The sequence below is a fragment of the Pholis gunnellus genome (genome assembly GCF_910591455.1).
Source record: "Pholis gunnellus genome assembly, chromosome: 24".
NCBI lineage: Eukaryota > Metazoa > Chordata > Actinopteri > Perciformes > Pholidae > Pholis > Pholis gunnellus.
This window is the reverse complement of record NC_136551.1, coordinates 3,266,867-3,279,684: the sequence shown is the minus strand read 5'-3', so window position 1 is coordinate 3,279,684 and position 12,818 is coordinate 3,266,867. Positions and strand designations below refer to the sequence as shown.

At 45.5% G+C, this 12,818-nt stretch overlaps 3 protein-coding genes across 5 annotated transcripts; 2 read left to right on the top strand and 1 right to left on the bottom strand.

Annotated features, from left to right (window-relative positions):
- Positions 1 to 59: 59 nt before the first annotated feature.
- Positions 60 to 2,722, bottom strand: tgds (TDP-glucose 4,6-dehydratase). The gene is made up of 12 exons (XM_079186057.1): positions 2,563 to 2,722; positions 2,195 to 2,261; positions 2,011 to 2,079; positions 1,844 to 1,934; positions 1,603 to 1,751; positions 1,428 to 1,526; positions 1,272 to 1,331; positions 1,149 to 1,192; positions 891 to 1,056; positions 753 to 808; positions 568 to 665; positions 60 to 386 (listed from the first exon to the last, which is right to left on the bottom strand). Exons 1-12 carry the CDS (start codon positions 2,607 to 2,609, stop codon positions 340 to 342), a joined length of 993 nt encoding a protein of 330 aa, XP_079042183.1. The 5' UTR covers positions 2,610 to 2,722; the 3' UTR covers positions 60 to 339.
- A 665-nt stretch (positions 2,723 to 3,387) lies between these two features.
- Positions 3,388 to 6,515, top strand: gpr180 (G protein-coupled receptor 180; the record flags this gene model as incomplete). The annotated part of the gene is made up of 10 exons (XM_079185769.1): positions 3,388 to 3,526; positions 3,842 to 3,985; positions 4,068 to 4,162; positions 4,258 to 4,363; positions 4,617 to 4,797; positions 4,873 to 4,922; positions 5,047 to 5,204; positions 5,289 to 5,486; positions 5,575 to 5,652; positions 5,741 to 6,515. 10 exons carry the CDS (start codon positions 3,388 to 3,390, stop codon positions 5,894 to 5,896), a joined length of 1,305 nt encoding a protein of 434 aa, XP_079041895.1. The 3' UTR covers positions 5,897 to 6,515.
- Positions 6,516 to 8,063: 1,548 nt separating this feature from the next.
- LOC306715224 (cyclin-Y-like protein 1) lies at positions 8,064 to 11,345 on the top strand. 3 transcript variants are annotated; one of them, XM_079185536.1, is made up of 10 exons: positions 8,064 to 8,769; positions 8,913 to 8,987; positions 9,069 to 9,103; positions 9,196 to 9,296; positions 9,401 to 9,436; positions 9,714 to 9,765; positions 9,870 to 9,989; positions 10,090 to 10,256; positions 10,355 to 10,517; positions 10,618 to 11,345. In XM_079185536.1, exons 1-10 carry the CDS (start codon positions 8,607 to 8,609, stop codon positions 10,732 to 10,734), a joined length of 1,029 nt encoding a protein of 342 aa, XP_079041662.1. In that variant the 5' UTR covers positions 8,064 to 8,606; the 3' UTR covers positions 10,735 to 11,345. The 3 variants fall into 3 exon arrangements, with proteins under 3 accessions (XP_079041662.1, XP_079041661.1, XP_079041660.1); XM_079185535.1 differs by having other exon boundaries at positions 9,193 to 9,296; XM_079185534.1 differs by having other exon boundaries at positions 8,913 to 9,103.
- The last annotated feature ends 1,473 nt before the right edge of the window (positions 11,346 to 12,818 follow it).

Here is a 12,818-nt window from a genome sequence, read left to right as displayed (position 1 = left end):
GGATTTTAAATGAAAAGCACCGTAAGTTATTAAATAATCAAGTTTATTGCAGTTGAATACAGAATTCTAAGAAAAACGTGTATAAAACAAATGATTGAGATGATTTGACAGTTCCCTCCTCTGCCACGAGTAACCTCGCTAATATAATATTTGGTCATTGGATTTAAGAGCGACATGCTCAAGTTGAACTGGGAAGGAAAGAAATGCCACATCAGCTGAATCAGTGATATTATAAAGTGCATCGTTTCCAGTTAAATCTTCGCTTTGGTTGAAGGCCTGTCACCAGTGAGACACAGCGCTGGCGTCTTGTTCCAGCCGGCTGCTGATCTGGTCTCGGTCCTATCTCGCGTTGGACCAGAAGTCTGGGTGGTCTTGGTACCATTTGACTAAAAGACGCAGAACACAGAAGTTATTGAGTTTGTCTTGTTGAGAGGGAACCATCATGTGAACTTAATCTGCTTCTGTTTACTAAAACCGTTCAGGCTAAAACATGCACGTGGTGCACCTTATGTGGATTAGGGCTTCAATGTACTGGCCATATGTGTGTGTGTGTGTGTGTGTCTGTACCGGTCCGTCTGATGCCTTCAGCCCAGGACACCTCCTCTCTCCAGCCCAGCTGCTGCAGCTTCTCACATGTGATTGGGTAGCGCAGGTCAACGCGCGGCCTACGGGAGCAGACGTCAATTAGATCACCGTCCCGATCGACTCACGGAACCAATGTTCGACCCGTCGAACAGCACTCGTTTACTCGCCTGTCGGGCACAAACTCCAGCCAATCGTTCACCTCGGAGTCCGGCACGTTCTTGACCTAAAGAAACGAGACGCTCATGAGTTTCCTGAACATTTTGCTACCTCCTGCTATATGTTTGAATGAGCAGAACAGTTCCCACCATCTTAACGAGTTCCCTGGCCAGTTCCACGATGGGAATCTCACAGCTTGTTCCCACGTTGTAGATTTCTCCCACGATGCCTTTCTCCAGAACCAGCAGGAAGGCGCTAACGGCGTCATCGACAAACAGGAAATGGCGCGATTGAGGGAGGGTTCCCTGGACGGTGCTTTGGCAGATATGAAACGAGATCAACTGGGTTTTTAGCTTTTCTGGTTTTCTCAGTGAAACCTTTTCAAAATAAAGTTCAAACAAACCTACCATTTCCTGTTCGTTTGCAAGAGGGTGAGAAACCTCGGAATGACCTGGAAGACCGAGAGGACCTGCTGGTTTTAAAATGTCAGTGAGAGGCAGAGAAGATCATTACCGCTGAAGGTGCCGTACCTTCTCTGTGAACTGTCTGGGCCCGTAGATGTTGTTGCTCCTCGTGATGATGATGGGAAACTGAGTAATAAATACACAGAGCAGTATTTCACATACAGGAACTGGATTAATGTGTCTGCTTGTTGGCCACCACAAAGCCCGAAAGCGTGAGCGTACCTTATATTTGTCCCAGTAGGATCGGACCAGGTACTCTGCAGCTGCTTTCGTGGCAGAATACGGGTTGGAGGGCCTCAGTGGACTGCTCTCATCAAACACCTGCAGACATATAAGTGTTCTGGTCCCTAAAATGACTCAAAAACCATCAGGTCCACACATCAATCGGCCCACTGACCTGGTCCAGACTGGCTCCGTACACCTCGTCAGTGCTGACGTAGATGAAGCGCTGAGGCCGGTGTCGGGCCTGATGGGCGGCTCCCAGTAAAGCTCTGGTCCCGTCAACGTTGACCCGCTGGAAAACAGACGGGGTTTCAAACGACGACTCTGAGCGAGGGAAGCAGAAGTAAAAAAGCTTATTAACGCGACTGTACAATGTTTAGACGAGTGGAGCCTCAGTTTGATCGGCTGCTGCTCACCGACGTGCGTTTTGGCCGCAAGGTGAAAGATCACGTCGATGTGTTCTGTGTTGAAAATGTGATTCACCAGCTGCGAGTTACACACATCTCCCTGTTGAAGAAAGGAGATTTGCGTTTATGTCACTGTACACACGAGCATCTCTAGTGTGATCACACGGACGGCTCACCCTGATGAAAGTGTAGTTTGCTCTGTCTTCAACACTCTCCAGACTCCTGGGGCTGCAGCAGTAATCCAGCTGGAGGAGATCAGACAGAGAAATGCTACAGTGTATACACACACACACACACACACACACACACACTGAAATATGTGCAGCTATGTGTCCACTCAAGGACAGTGTGAAGACTCACGTTATCCAGGTTTATAATCCTCCAGTCAGGGTGTCTGCAGACCAGCGAACACACAAGATGGGAGCCACTGGAGAGAGAAATCAAATACTGTACTTAAGAGGTGTACTTATACTGTGATTGAGTGTTTTAATTACCTCCTAATTGGCAAAAGCTGTCCTTTTATTTGACAGCTACAGAAGAAATATACTTAATAACACACACATTGCAAGTGCTACACACTGCTGATAATAGGAACGTACCTATTATACGTAATTTTAAATACAATGTCTTGTATAATATAACCATCATTTGTTCTACATGAAACTGCTGCATATGTTAATGCTCCAGTAATATGAATGTAATGGTATAATATGCATAAATAAACTCACATGAATCCAGAGCCTCCAGTCACCAGAACAGTCCTGTTGAAGTCCATCTTTCATATTCATATTACGGTCTCCTACAGACATAATAACGACATATTAATCGTTTTCACAATTCGTTATCGCGCCTGCTAGCTAACAGGAAGCGGAGAAGTTTCACTATTTGCCTTAGTACACTAGATGCGTTGTGTGATTTGCGACAGTCACTGGTCGTTTTACGGCAGTGTTGACACGTTGAAAAGGGGGCGGGATATTTTACGGGTCCGGACTAGTTTCTACACTGTGATTGGTTGTCCTATCTGACGAAGAGAAATATGCGCTGTTTGATTGGGTGAATTGCAAATCAATCAAACAGTGTTAAGTGAGTTACAATGGATATGCAACGGTTGGAAAATATTTTCAAAATAAAAGTACTTTAATTAACGTTTTGGTCAAAATTAAAATAAGGTGTTTTTCGAAGGGTAACGTAGTTTTGATTACAATTAACGTATTACTGGTTAAAACCGGACATATACTAAACTACAAAGCGTACGATCAGGAAATACACTGCTATTATTTTGCAATTATTACACCCCATTTTATCCTTAATCTTACCCCTAATTTATATTAAATTCCCACAAATTGGTCCATGTTTTCTTTTATATCACTCCACATCATATATTGTTTTTATTTTTCTAATATTCCACAAAGTGAGACGAATAGAGCTTTTATTCTTTGTGCAGAAACCAATTTCCGGTCTCATCCTGGGTAGCTTCATGCAGCTGTTTCACTTCTGGCTTCGTGGCTTCATTGAATTCAATAGCTGACGTTTATTTTGTCGTTAACGTTAAAATGTCGCGTGCATTAGCCACACTCGTGGTCGTAGTGCTGCTCAGTTCGGAGGCTTTTGGGAAAAGTGTGACGGGACTTTTTAAGAGCGAAGCCGCGAGACAGCAGAATGGCCAGTTCATCACTAAATTCATGTACCAAGGTAACGTTCAAGATGCAGATGTAACGATGCACATAAAACATCTGCACGGACTGATGGTTAACTTTTAATCATCTTTCTTTGTTCCACTTAACTTGTTCCTGCAGTATCCGAGTTGTTATTGTGTTTTTAAGCATGCTCTTATTTTGTGGGACTTTCTTGCTGCAGGACACTTTGTTTTTTTATGTGTCAAGAGTGAGGTCAGAGGTCAGCTACAGGCCTCATTGGCCTGGTGTGTCTGGCTCTGGATACCTACTGCAGGATGTTTTTTTAAAGTGTTGAAATGCTGACCCACGTCCCGTTTCTGTCCCTCTGTAGGTGATGCCGGTCTGTTGGTGTGCAGGCTGGACAACTCCGCTCTGGCTACGGAGAAGGAGTCCAGATTGCTGCTGTATCAGGACATGGACTCGGACCTGGACAACCTCAGCTGCCCCGAGAGGCTCGCCAAAGCCCAACTCACCAGTAAGAACCAGCGTTCACGAAACACCGAGGGACGTGTTGTGATTCCTCCACACTCTCACCGTGTTTATCCTCCTGTCCTCAGTTTCTCTCCACGAAGACGAGCACAACCAGTCGATCCCTCGTCGGTCCTCTCCTACGACCTGGCTGGCCCTGTACGCTGACAGATACACATGTCAGGTAACACCATCTTTATCCCCGCCTTCACATACATGGACACTAAACCTGAGGCACTTTCATTTTCTTCTTCTTCTGTTTCCTGTGCGTGTGTCCAGGGAGGTGCAGTGATTCCTCGCCACGCTGATCTCAGTTTTACTCTCTTGATGCTCAACCCCGACTCGGCTGGAAATCCTCTGGAGCACTTCAGCGCAGAGGAGGCAGGTCAGAGATCTCATATTTCATTATTAATGCAACAAAGTATCCCAAATCCGCTTGAATTGAGAGTTCTACACACAGTCGTCCACATCCACTGCTTCATGTGTGTGTGGTGCTAATACAAAGTTGTTAAATATTGAAGTGGTTGAAAGTGCGTAATGGTTCTACCTTTTGTTTGGAAGATGTCGGGATTGGTCCTGAGTGATCTGCATCATTCATGTGGGACAAAATGCGACTCGCTGTGTTGTCTCGCTCCCAGGTCTCCACAGCTTCTACTTCCTGCTGCTGCTGGTCTACTTCATAGCCTGCTGTATCTACTGCAAGCCTGTGTACCACGCTCTGAGGAAAGGGGGTCCCATGCACACGGTCCTCAAAGTGCTGACCACGGCGCTGGCCTTACAGGGCTGCTCCGCTCTCTGCAGCTACATCCACTTGGCCAGGTGGAGTCCACACAGTCTATATTCAGTTCAACCAAAGAGTTTATAATTTAACTAATGTACTAATGTGTTTTACAGGTATTCCAGAGATGGGACTGGTATTCCTCTGATGGGCAGACTGGCAGAGTGTATGTTCCTCTCTCTTAAATACGTCTCATGTCTATTTATAAATGCTTTTTAAGCTCGTATTTTGTTAACGCAGTTGTCTTATAATTGTCCCCGTTCTTTTCCATTTCCTGTTTCCCCGTGCAGTCTGGGATATGGTGTCCCAGGTGTCCATGCTGTACATGCTGCTGAGCCTGTGTGTGGGCTGGACTCTGAGCCGCGGCAGGAAGCCTCAGTCCAGACCTCTGCAGTGGGAGCAGACTCCGGCTTCAACCGCCGTCGCTGTTGGTGGAGGCGTCGTACAGGTAGGGTTGATTTTACCTACATGTGGTTTTGACATAAATACGTCATCGGCAGAGCTTTTGAGAGTGAAGCTGTCCTTGTTTTAGGGAGCGTTGCTGCTGTGGGAGCAGTACTCTGAATCAGAGAGCCAACACCACAGCTACCACGGCCAGCAGAGTGTTGCGGGCCTCCTCCTCATCGCTCTGAAGGTGGGCCTGGCCCTGCTGCTGGCATCCGTCCTCTACCAGATCATCTCCACCGAGAGGAGCACCCTGAAGAGAGACTTCTACCTCTGCTTCGCCAAGGTACCGATCAACAGATCACGCTGATCCTCAGCCTCACTGTTCTCCGGGTGGTCACGCGGTCTTCCTTGTTTCCTTGTGTCCTCTGCAGGGATGCTTCCTGTGGTTCCTCTGTCATCCCGTCCTCTTCCTCCTGTCGACCGTCTTCAACGACCACCAGAGAGAGAAGGTTCGACCGCGAAAAGTTATCTTTATTCTTCAATATTTCAGTTTTTACTTTCTGGTTTATCTCTCTCTCTCTCTCTCCTCCTCCCTAGGTGGTGACTGTCGGTGTGATCCTCTGCCAGTCCATCTCCGTGGTGGTCCTCTACCAGCTCTTCCTCTCCCGCTCCCTCTACTGGGAGGTCTCCTCCCTCTCCTCCGTGTCTCTGCCGCTCACCATGTCCCGGACGAACCACAGGGGGCGCTACTGAAGCACGAAAAGGGAGAACGCGACACCTTTCACCTCCCGCTGTGAGGAGAGAGACCTCCTGAGCATGAAGAAGCAAGTTACCAGGGAGCTAAAGCACGGGTCACAAAATGACCGGAGGACGATATTTACTGCAACACCCTACCTCTACGTGGTGGAAACGTGTACTCGCAGGCCGGAGGTAGAGAACAGGAGGACACGAGATCAGCATGCTGATCAGAGAGGTTTGTCGTGTTCAAGGAAACTTCTCTGCAAACACACCAATGCAGTCGTTGTGCGCTTGGCTTTGATAATCACTGCTACTATAAAAGGAAGATGCAAAGCACAGGGAAGTGTTGCACCACTGCTCAGTTAGATTTAGGGATGGAGTGTTACTGAACGCATCCTTGTCATTCAACGTGTCTGACATGGAGCGTTGACATATTTATTCATTGTGTATTTATTTTGTAGAGTCAATATTTGGAAAGCGAATGTTGGTGTGCATTAAAGCAGTATGTGTGTTATCTGGGCCATATGTACATTGTATGTTACTGTCAATCTATGACAATCTTATTCTCACTAACAAAGTATGAGGCCTAAACATTGACTCCTCGGGTTGTTAGATATGGTTACAGTGCAAGTTAATTAAAATAAAAACAACAAACAAAAGTGTCCAGTCATTAATTTTTTCTGTATTCACACATGAACATGCACATTGCAAAGTATTGTGAAATAAATGCAGTTATTTGATAAATAAATATATTTGAATATCTAGAAGTTAAAGTAAATTGGGAAGCCTATATTATACGTGGTGGTCTTATCTGGGATTTGGGGTGCTTAGAGTAATTATAAAACGGTCTGTGATCCATATACGAATCTTAAAACACATAATACAAAACATACATTGGTGCCACGTCGTCAGAAGAATAAATACTTACCACGTAAAGCGAAACAAAAACACGTCACGAACAGGATTCGAACCTGTGCGGGGAAACCCCATTGGATTTCGAGTCCAACGCCTTAACCTCTCGGCCACCGTGACTACGCATGCCCAATGGCGTCAACGATATAATATATTCTTTATTACTGATATCTGCAACGTCATTTAGCCTTCACAAAATCTCTGTTTCAAGATACCTGTATGTATAATTGACCTGTACCTGATACCGGTAGCTATATAGGTTGCAGATTAACAAGTAACATTACATTTCTTTTGTCATTCATGTTTTATGACAGCAAGGACGCGTCGAGCCGGGGATCGAACCCACAAAAGGACTATAAAGGACTCCCCACACCAAGTTTTAATTAGGCAGAATGACGTTATAGGTATCGTCAGTAATGCCATTTCGAAGAGTCAAACCAACTTTGTTAATATCTGATATGTTATTCACGAAGAGTAACATGTAACTGTTTGTACACTCTTGACACATCACTGAGCAGTTTCATCCAATTATGTAACAGCTTAGCTCAAAGGTGACCAATAGGAACGTGTGGTTCCATAATGGGCGTGGCCTAAGAAGGTTGTCCTCAACGTCTATGTTTTCTTTATAATTGAGGGGGCGGTACCTGCAGATGAAGCCCACCAGATCTGTAATCCACAACACATAGCAGCAGCAGAGCTTCCGGTTAATTTGCGTTCCTGTACTCAAAATAAAAGCAGAGAAATGAACTATTATGTATCAAATAAATAATGTATCTCTGTTAAAAGTATCTCACCCCCTTGCATGAGGATGAAATAAAGTTTAAACTATAAAACAATTACAGAAAAAACTAATAAAGTCAGAAAATACAGATTTCTTTGTTGCTACTTTGATTTTGTTTCTCAGAATTGTGATTTTATTCCCACAATTTTCCGTAATTGTTTAGTATTAAATACCATATGTGTCATCTGTGATCATCTTTTTTTTATTTTAATTTGCATAAATTCAAGGTGAAAAGTTGCAGTTTAATTTAATTTTCAGATTTGTATTACTAATCATGTTTTCTATTGGTCGTAATGTAGATATGTGTTTATCTATTTACATTATTGTAATAATACATAATTGCACTAGACATTCTACTGTGTTCGTTACAACGCCATAGAAATCCACAATGATGACCTTTATTTTGAAAAGCAACAACCGGAAATTACCTCTGAACTTAACTTCTTCGGTGGATTTGACATCCAAGACGTGTCTACCGTAAATGCGACGATATGAGAGCTAGCGTCGGCTATCTGAGTATAAATCCAATACTCGCTACCTTTGCGCGTCCTTAGTTGCACGCAGAGTTGTTTCCGGTTCGGGAATTTGCACGAGAGCCTTTTTAATTGTGACAAAAGACTTCAACCGCAGTGGAAATGGACTGAGCCATGCTGCCGAAAAGCCAAGAATGGATTGAGGTGCGGAAGCTAGCGTGGAGGGAGCTAGAGGAGCTCGTGACATCGTATTGTTAGCCTCTTGTTCCGTGAAAGGAGTTGATATCAGATATTCACCGTGCAGACGTATTCAGCCCGACGCGTGTTATTCGCATTTTTCGTGCACGAGTGCTATGCTGCGCACACGCCCTGAATATGTCAGCTGTCCTGCACATACCGCAGACACCCAGTTGGCTGTCATTGCATAGATCACACTCTACTCTCAAGAGCATCTGAAAGCAGAAGCAGGCGGATCCGCATTTACTTTGGTGCTATTAAGTTGTCCCCGGTGTTGTCATTAGTTTTATGGCTGCAGCAGGACTGTTGTAGGTCAACAACAATGGGAGGTTCGGTGTCTTGCTGCATCTCTCCCGGCGAGAGTCCCAAGATCCACAGGAGGAGGGAGGTGGAGCTGGACGAGTGTCCCATCACCACCGCGGAGGACGTGAGCGAGGACACCGGGACCTACCTGCAGCACATCAGCGACAGGGAGCTCCCAGACGGTGCGTGAGGAAACATTATGGAGACTCTAGGGTCAAACACATTCTGTGCACCCATATATATGACCCAAGAGTCTCCATAATAATATGGATAATAATAATGCACTCCTCTAAAAATCCTCCGCCCCCCTTTTTGCATATTACAGAACTGGCCCAAGAGTCCAACCCATCAGACCACCCCAGGGCCAGCACCCTCTTCCTCAACAAGTCGCAGACAGACGGTCAGTGTTTCTCTGATAAAGATGCTTTTTTATTTCTCTCTGAATCTCCTAAAACTCTTTCCCTCTCTCGCCCCATTTCAGTGCGTGAGAAAAGGAAAAGCAACTACTTGAATCATGTAAGTGGCAAAGATGCACCCTCGCACACAAACAAACTGGATCCATAAATGTTCTATTTAACACAATGTGCATTATCGTCTCTTTGTAGCAGATGTCTCCGGGGCTCCTGACCAAAAAGTACAGCTCCTGCTCAACGATATTCCTCGACGACAGCACGGTCAGCCAACCCAACCTCAAGAGCACCATCAAATGGTGAGTGGCTTCTTCTTTAGCAGGCCATGGTCACGATAACGCAACATAGGAGCTCTTGCTTGGTGCAAAATCACATCTTCTGTGTCGGTTTCTCTTTGTTCCAGCGTCACATTGGCCATATACTATCACATCAAAAACAGGTAGGAAACAGGTTGCAATGTTGTTGATTTGACCTCAGACAGGTTGTTGTTAAACTGTTGTTCTTGTGTTTAGTACTTTGGGGATTTACGTAGGAAAGAAACTAATAATTAGGGTCAGTTTTAAACCTTTATTGGCATAATAGCCAGGATTAATTTGGTCATTGGCACTGCTTAAGGAGGCCCCTGAGCCAACACACATAATGTCCCATTCTGTCAGTAAATGTAAATCTTTAAGTGGTGAGTTTAACGCCGGCTCCTTAATGTTCTGCTCCTGCAGAGATTCAAACCGCTCGGTGGACATCTTCGATGAGCAGAAGCACCCTCTGTCGGTGAGTTTTAGGCGTCTCGCTGCACGAAGGAACCGCGTTTACTGTCCGCTCAGTGCCGATTCCTTAACGGTGACGACCCCCCCCCCCCCCTTTCTGCCCGACAGAGAGATAAGGTTCCAGATGACTACTCCGTGGTCGACCCAGAACACAAACTCATCTACCGCTTCATACGGACGCTCTTCAGCTCGGCGCAGCTCACGGCCGAGTGCGCCATCGTCACGCTGGTAAGTTCACAACAACGGGTTGAGACCCTCTTGTGTGTGTGTGTGTGTGTGTGTGTGTGTGTGTGTGTGTGTGTCCTAAAACCGACGTTTGGGTTGTCAGGTATACCTGGAAAGGCTGTTGACGTACGCCGAGATGGACATCTGTCCTTGTAACTGGAAGCGGATTGTCCTCGGTGCTATCCTGCTGGCCTCCAAGGTGTGGGATGACCAGGCTGTGTGGAACGTGGACTACTGCCAGATCCTCAAAGAAATGACAGTGGAGGACATGTGAGTGTCGTACCGTACTGTTCATTGAGCTAAAACCAACCGAGTAAACGTGTCGCAGCCCAATATGTTGAACCGGATTTGTTCCCCCCCCCTTGCAGGAACGAGATGGAGCGTCACTTCCTGGAGCTGCTCCAGTTCAACATCAACGTCCCAGGAAGCGTCTACGCCAAGTATTACTTTGACCTGCGCTCGCTGGCGGACGACAACAACCTCAGTTTCCCTCTGGAGCCGCTGAGCAACAAGCGGGCCCAGAAACTGGAGGCGAGTACGCTGCATTCAACACCAGATGTGAAAAAACATCTCTCCTTGTTTGTGTTGGTGAGGTAGTAACAGTTTTCCTGGTTCTGGGTTTTGTCTGCAGGCCATCTCCCGGCTGTGCGAGGACAAGTACAAGGACCTGTGCAAGTCCACCATGAAGAGGTCTGTCAGTGTCGACAACATGGCCGGCATCAAGAACTCCCACGCCGTGCTGTCGTAAGTCCGCGGCGGTGCTGAGAGCGACGCTCCAGGACGGGGAACGCCACATCGAGGAAGTCAGAACAGCATTCGACAAGAGACATTTCCAAAGTAGATCACGATAATATCAGTCACTTAAAAAGTTCCATTACCAAATGTTAAATAACGGGGGGAAGGGGGGGGGACAAAAGAAGTTTACCTACAATATCGCTAAAGTATAATGAATCCAGTCTCTGTGTGTTGATTACAAAGAACCTCAGCTATCTGCCGTTAACGCATGATGATATGGTGAAATATTTTGCAGACTGTAACTTTCTATTAATCATTGGATGTGTAACTTTGGAAGGAATCAGCATGAAAATGCCGCCTGAAGTCACGCGGGACGGATTTTTCTTTTCTCTCGAGGAGTCTCTTCCCCCGGCTCCGGCCCCCTCGTCGCTCCACCAGCCGCCCCCCCCCCCCCCCCACCTTTTATTCACACAACGACGGACTGTCTTCAACTACCCTGTGGTGTAGTTCTGCACATGGACAAAGAGTAGACTTTGTTTTGCTTACTATGTAGGCCCCTATAGCTGTGAAATGTACAAGACTTTATTTAATTCAAATAAATTTCAGTCGCTGTTTAAAGTCGGAGCTGCTCGGGTGGGAGACATGTCGTGGTGGTTTGTGTTTCGTTCACCTTCACAGGGCCGTGCTGCTAGATATCTATTCTTTGCTTAGTCATGTTTTAGAAATTTCATATCGGGTGGATTCAGGTACGAACACATACAAATATAAATGACTTTACAATCTGTACAGCATCCTCTGTCCCAGGACCCTCACATCAGACCAGGAAACAAAAAAAACCTTTAATGGGGAGAAAAATAAATAAGAGGAAGAGACCTGTGGGAGAGCAACAGAGGAGGGATCCCGCTCCCAGGATGGACAGAAGTGCATGTGTAATGCGTATGACATAAATGATTCATATAATTAGAGTAGCAGAAGAGGAGCGAGCAGCTCAGCGTATCCTAGGAAGCTCCTTAAGATATGACGGCGCATGTCTAATTAGGGCTTTTGTCGGTGAGGAGAAGGATTTTAGATTCAATTTGTGATTTTTACAAGGAGCCAGTGCAGAGAAGCTAATACGGGAGTTATGTGATCTCTTTTCTTAGCTTTTTGTTCGTACACGTGCAGCAGCGTTCCGGATCAATCGGGGGAGATTTAAGAGACTTATTAGAGCAGCCTGATAATAAGGAAGTGCAGGAATGTAACAAATGCATCAACACGTTTTCCTGCATCGCTTTGAGACAGCATGTGTCTGATTTTTTTAAACGTTACGTAGGTGAAGAAGGGCAGTCATTAAAATGTCTTCGAGCAGCCTGGTCGAGACGGGGTCCAAGCGACAGGAAGGTGGCGTAGACGTCGAAAGTGTTGAGGCCAATTGGTGAAGGTTGATGGGAGAAGGGTAGCCTGTATGTACCTATACTGACTGCTTATAAATATGTATACAGACGTTTCAAAGGTTACCTTTTCAGAGTGCCTGGCAGTTGTGCATTTACATTTTTACCCTTTATTCAATTCCACTGTTAAGTGCTTACTAGAACAGATTGACTTGACTGTCCACCGTGTAGTTGCCAGGTAATTTGCCAACAGGAATATAGAAACTGCTTTTTTATTTTTATGGATCGCATACTTCTTCTATTTTAACGAATGGATGAAATCTGTAGAAGATGTGATACAAACAACATATATAAAAGTATATATTTTTTAGTTTTTGTACGGGACCGTCGTCTTTAGTGTGAGCAGCAGAACACGGCCTTGAGTGAGTACAACCTTTTCATCTCTCCAGTCTCCCGGTAACCTCTGATGCATTTGTGGCATATCTATCATTTGTGCATATATATATATATATATCCTGTTCAAGACCCTTACTCAATCAGACAAAGACAAGTATTCTGTGCTCAAGGATGAGTGGGAAAACTGTGCATTCGAATCCCTCAAACAGCTCTCTGTCTAATTCATCCAACATGACAACTACAGACGACTGGGACCAACATGTGGATGGAATGTCCAGCTGTCTTTCCTGGGACTTTCCTGGCATTTCTTCTTGTGTTTCTTGGCTGTGTC

Excerpts from the sequence above, each read along its gene's own strand:
- tgds (XM_079186057.1), bottom strand. The coding sequence starts at position 2,609 with ATGGACTTCAACAGGACTGTTCTGGTGACTGGAGGCTCTGGATTCAT. Across the intron at positions 1,193-1,271 it reads CCAGACAGTTCACAGAGAAG|GTCATTCCGAGGTTTCTCAC; the intron begins GTACGGCACCTT and ends TCGGTCTTCCAG. Across the intron at positions 1,057-1,148 it reads TTGCAAACGAACAGGAAATG|CACCGTCCAGGGAACCCTCC; the intron begins GTAGGTTTGTTT and ends TATCTGCCAAAG.
- LOC306715224 (XM_079185534.1), top strand. The coding sequence starts at position 8,607 with ATGGGAGGTTCGGTGTCTTGCTGCATCTCTCCCGGCGAGAGTCCCAAG. Across the intron at positions 8,770-8,912 it reads CGACAGGGAGCTCCCAGACG|AACTGGCCCAAGAGTCCAAC; the intron begins GTGCGTGAGGAA and ends TGCATATTACAG. Across the intron at positions 10,518-10,617 it reads AGCGGGCCCAGAAACTGGAG|GCCATCTCCCGGCTGTGCGA; the intron begins GCGAGTACGCTG and ends TTTTGTCTGCAG.